This window comes from Octopus bimaculoides, chromosome 9 (assembly GCF_046866305.1).
Source record: "Octopus bimaculoides isolate indiv1 chromosome 9, ASM4686630v1, whole genome shotgun sequence".
NCBI lineage: Eukaryota > Metazoa > Mollusca > Cephalopoda > Octopoda > Octopodidae > Octopus > Octopus bimaculoides.
The window spans coordinates 57517657-57523656 of NC_142936.1; the positions used below are offsets into that span (position 1 = coordinate 57517657).

General features: G+C 36.1%; 1 protein-coding gene across 1 annotated transcript in view; it reads right to left on the bottom strand.

Annotated features, from left to right (window-relative positions):
* The window catches only part of LOC106878814 (polyamine-transporting ATPase 13A3), a 164873-nt gene extending 163627 nt beyond the window's left edge, over positions 1 to 1246 (bottom strand). The window contains exon 1 of the mRNA XM_089357562.1: positions 1162 to 1246. Within this exon, the coding sequence (XP_089213688.1) occupies positions 1162 to 1177 (16 nt within the window). The 5' untranslated portion in view covers positions 1178 to 1246. The remainder of the gene's footprint in view (positions 1 to 1161) is intronic.
* Positions 1247 to 6000: the final 4754 nt, after the last annotated feature.

Genomic DNA, 6000 nt, shown 5'->3' on the forward strand with positions numbered 1-6000 from the left:
ATAGTACTGAGGCCATGAAAAAGAGCACCCCGTACTCCTTGTACACAACAAATTGGTTGATGTTACGAAGTGCATCCTACTATAAAAACCAGGTCGAAAATGAAACAAACTAAAATATGGTTCTCCAATCAAAGAAAGCAGCAATGATCTGTTTTACCTATACCAGCATGGAAAATGGATGCAAAATGAATATGATGATGATGATGTTTTATGCTTATTATATAAACTTGCATATGATATATGTGTGTGTGTGTGTGTGTGTGTGTGTGTGTGTATGCATATATACACTATTGCACCTGCATATATATGCACTATATATATATAACACATATATATACAGATTATTTATACATATATTAGACACGTGTGTATATGTATATAATATATATATATATATATATATATATATATATATATACACACACATCATAATATATACATACATATACACACACCCACGTGTGTGTGTACGCATGTATTAGTGTGTGTTTAAAGGCTAATATGCGATAGTATATTATCTATTGATAGATAAATATTAACACATTGTTGTGTATCTGTAGGTTAGTCCTAGCGGAGCAAACCTATCATCAAATGCTTTCTATCCGTGACCATCTCATCGTTTTTTTTTTTCCGTATAGGGAACCCAGACTGTCGTTATCGAACACGTCCTTTTTTTTATGTAAGACTATGGGGTTCATGTGACCGCACTTGTCGTGTTTTGGAGATGTTCAGTGCTGGTATTTTAGGTAAAATTCTTACCTATATCTCAAATAACAGACATATATATATTATTCTATATGTGCACACGTACATAGTGGGGAATCGAAATTGAATAAGAAAGTACCTGCAAATCTATAATGTTTGATTACAAGGTTTCTTAATGCTTGTTAATAAAATCTCTGAAGAAGAGAATTACATTTCGAAGGCATTTCATAAACAAAGAGAGCTTCAATAAGAACGAAAGCAACAAAATCGAAATTCCTCTAAAAGGTAAAATTGAGAATTGGTATTTCTCGAAATTTGCAATGAGAGTACAAAATGAGTGAAGAAAAAAATGAATTTATCTGGAAAGCCTTGTTTGAGTTTGGTCATTCCAAATTGAGGAATTTGTTCCAAGAGTTCGCACCCTATGATTTTAAATTCTGAGAATGGATCACTTACCTTTTTTAAGAGTCATAGCTGTAGTAAGCTTGTAGAAAACATGAAGTCGGATAGATGACGCGAGGACACAATATTTTCTATGAATGGAGAAATCCTACTGCTATACGCTCGTGCTCGCACTTTCTTTCTCACTCTTAGTCTCCCTTCCCCTCCTCCTTCTGCTCTCTCTAATCTATTTCCTCCTACCTCTACTCCTATCTTGATCTTCTTACTATGTATGTATCTTTGCGTATGTGTATACACGCGCGCACCTACATACCGTTTGTTTGCGTATACGTTCGTGTACATGTACGTATGCATGTGTGTGCGCACGTGCGTGCGTATATGTGTGTATGTGCTTGTTTGCTTCGTCTGTTAATATAGCTTCTGTGCACGCTTACACATACATGTATTTATTGAAGTTAGCATCACAATATTATAGCAGCTGCTTTGAGGCGAAGGGAGAGAAAGAGTACGTATGTGTACATATGCATGTATGTGTGTGTGTATGTATGTGACTAGAGTAGAACAGTTACAAGCTTTTCTCTACGTTAGTCAGCTCTGAATCGTGCGCAAAATGTTTTAATGTGAATCTCATTTTCGAGAGTAACTAAAGGATTATTACAAACGTATAATATTCCATTACGTCTCCCCCATATGTGTGTTGCGTTTTCCCCTTGCACGCATCTTGTTTTATTTTGTAAATATAGAAAATAATAAATGCTTCAACAAGAAGAAATAATATAATAATAACAATGTTTTGTTTATTTATATTTTTATAATAATGATGAAGATTATTTTTAGATGATGGTGATTATTGTTATATTTTCTTATTACAAAGCGAAGATTTGGTGGTGGGAAATATGCATGCGAATGTTTGTATTTGTAAAGCAAAGAACAATCGCTGGTGATGTTTTCTCTTCAGTGTTTCTCTGATGTTATTGTTCCAGCAACCAAGACTAACCCTACCTTTTGCGCTAATGGACATCTCATGTTTCGTAGTTGTTATTGTTTTGCTCCACTCATTTAAAGTCAAATTGAAATACCAACGATCAAAGGCAGTCCATCTTGTCGTTGTAATACTATGTAGGACCTCATTATTCAATGTGTTCTTTCATTCCCCACCGCCATTGTACGGTAGGGCATGATATGAATGAGATTTAGCTGCTGTTTCTAGCGACTACAGAGAGGCTCTTAACGTTGGCTCGTTGCCTGATGGTTATGGCTACATGTGACTGAGGTACACCTCCTCCCCCTTGTCGTTAGATCAGTGAGGAAAATAAAAGAAAGAACTTCAGCAATGTGGTAGAAATAACTGCATCACTGACTACTTGAGCCTACATAAACAATAACCCGTGATAAGAGAAAACACAGGCACAAAAAAGAGGAAGTGTGGTGCAAACACAGTCGTAAATATATTAGACAAGAGGGACTGCTATAAAGGTCATTGGCACTGCTCCTCCTCTTCTCGTGAATAACTTATATAACAACAACAACAATAATAATAATAATAATAATAATAATGTATGCAGGCCCCTGATTTAACATTCTCGTTACACTAAAAAAGTGTTAGTGCTGTGAACCTTTTTCGTAAATTATTTATTTGCCACAGAGCGAGAGAGAAAGGTGGGGGTCCCTTAAATGGAGACGGGTCAACGTCCGAGATAATTCTTTGTAGTTCCTCATTATATAGAAGCCAAACCGTTGCCAAATTATACCCAACCGTCATGAAAAAGCGGACACGTCAATATTCTGTAGTTATAGCTGCAAAATACCCGAGGGAATGACGGAATGGTCACCACTGGAATGTCCCGTTGATCATAGATACCTGTTCGTTCAAAGCTGATCTGGGTATAAACAACAGCTATGTAGGATGCAAAACTCGTTAAAGCTGTCTTCCTTAAATGGAGACGGGTCAACGTCCGAGATAATTCTTTGTAGTTCCTCATTATATAGAAGCCAAACCGTTGCCAAATTATACCCAACCGTCATGAAAAAGCGGACACGTCAATATTCTGTAGTCATAGCTGCAAAATACCCGAGGGAATGACGGAATGGTCACCACTGGAATGTCCCGTTGATCATATAGATACCTGTTCGTTCAAAGCTGATTTGGGTATAAACAACAGCTATGTAGGATGCAAAACTCGTTAAAGCTGTCTTCCGTGTTTTCTCTGAAATGAATACTGTCAAGACTCTCGTTACCTTTTCTGATTGTAAGTTACCGCAACAAATCAGTGAGCCAGCGATGAAACCTCTATGCGGTCTCTCGCCCTGCTAGAAATTGTAGCGAAATCATCTTTCAAATCAGATCGTACTCCAGATAATGCAGTACTAAAAATACTGAACAAAAGATGTGGTGACAGCTGATCGTAGGTCAGCGTGATCATAACAACCCAGGGAATAAACAACAATAATATTATGAAATCGATATATAGGCTTACCCAGTGGCGGACTGACCAGATTGCCAACTTACCCGATGGCAAGTGGGCCCATGTTAGTATCGAAGGGGCCCATCCCCTTAAGTTTAAGAATTTTCTATTCACTCCTGGAAGAAAGCATTAATTATTTCAGCGTGGCTGTGTTTGTAGATAGTTGAAAAGAATACTTTCAAAAAAAAAAAAATAAATAAAATAAAATGATAGCATTGTAGTTGCGGGTGGACCCCCTTAGTCTCCTAGCAACCAATATTTTTAGACCCCGTACGCCACTGGGCATACCTATAACAATTGCGCTTCCTACACACGCTGACTTTGTTTCTTCATAGCTTTCAGAAAAATGGATATTTTTTTATGAAATTTTCTACAAATACCTCTCATGTAGTGTTGATTCTGATAAGATCAGAATTTATTATGAAAAAAAAAATTTCAAAGTAGGAAAGGGAGTTTGAGAAAATTCACACAAGTCGACTTTGTTTCCTCATAACTTCCAGAAAAAAAGTGTAATTTTAATGAAATTTTCAACAAATACTTTTCAGATGGAGAAGATTACGATTATATGAGAATTTTTTATGAAAAAGTATTTCAGTGTACCTATAAAGGGTCATTAAATTGGAGATTTATGTTTGTCCTGAGCGAATGCCATTTGGGTTGGAAAGTTGTAAAATGTAAAGGCAGCTTATTTGTGATGTGGTTTAATGAAAGGAAATGATTTCAAACAAGAACCAAAACCAGGATGTGGATTTGATTCTTGTATAAGAAACACTTATTTAGTAACAAAATGTGAAACCTAGTAAAGGTCACTAGTTATATAACCCTTTACAATGAATTTTCATACTTTTTCATCTACCAAATTCCATTAAAATATTCAAATCACACTGAGGTCGACTTTGCATTTTGTCCTTTCATGGTTGATAAAATAAGCACCAGTTTTTAGCACTGGGGTTGGTGTAATCGGCTTTCATCTTTTTTGGAGATGCCTTTTATCCTTTTATCCTTTCGGGGTCAATAAATTAAGTGCCAGTGAAACACTGGGGCCGATGTAACCAACTTGTCCTCTCCCCCGAAATTTCAGGCCTTGTGCCTTTAGTAGAAAGGATGATTAATATTAATATTATTATTATTATTATTATTATTATTATTATTATTATTATTATTATTATATCATTATCAGTAGTAGTAGTAGCAGCAGCAGCAAGCAAGCAGAACTGTTAGGATGTCAAGTAAAATCCTGTGCAGCATTTCTTCCAACTCATTACATTCTGAGTTCAAATCCCATCAAGGTCAACTTTGCCTTTCATCCTTTCGTGATCAGTAAAACAAGTACCGGTAAGAACTTAAGCCAATATAACCAACTAACCCAGTGGTTCTCAACCAGGGTCCATATGACCCTTGAGGGTCCCTATAAGATTTTGTTGTTAAAATATATCGGCAATAAATTGGTTATACTTCTACAGTACACAAAATATTTTAGCAATTTTGTTTACTACAATTCCTAATAATATTTAATTATAAAAATCTAAAATTTTTTAAACATTGAACGGCTATGAGAGTCCATCTGCATAAATTGGGAATCAAAAGGAGCAATAAGTAAAAAACGGTTGAGAAACGCTGGGCTAACCCTTCCCACTAAAATTGCCGAGCCTCAGTGGCAAGCTGGTAGAATTGTTAACATGCTGGACAAAATGCTTAGCAGTATTGCTTCCAGCTATTTATGTTTTGAGTTCAAATACCTCTGAGGTCAATTTTGCTTTTCTTCCCTTCAGGGTCAATAAAATAAGTACTAGTGAAGTATTGGGGTTGATGTTGTCAATTAATGCCTCCCTTTAAAATTAGTGGTCTTGTGCCAAAATTTGAAATAATTATTATTATTGTTGGTGAGCTGACAGAATCATTAGAGCATCAAATACAATGCCATGTGATATTTCTTCTGGCTCTTTATGTCATGTTCAAATCCTACCAAAGCCAGTTTAGCATTTCATTTTTTGAAGGATTGATAAAACACCAGATAAGAACTGAGATTTGTGTTATTGAGTTACTCTACCTCTTCAAAATTGCTGGTTTTGTGCCTAAATTAGAAACCATTTCTTTTATTAGATTGGTCTGATGATCTCACAAATCCTTTGAGACTGAAGAAACTTGCTCAAAGTGCTCTCCCCTAGGAATGAACCTGAAACTCCGTGGTTATTGAGCAAGCTTCATAACGACAAGTTCATGCTGCTGCCTGCCACTAAAAGAAAAAGAACAACAAGCACGTTGGGCAAGTATCTTCTACCAAAGCCTTGGACCAACCAAAGCTTTGTGAGTGGATTTAGTAGACGGAAACTGAAAGAAACTCGTGTTTATGTATATAAATATATATATATAGCTACATACAATGTGTGTCTGTTTGTTCCCCACCACCACCTGACAACCGATGTTG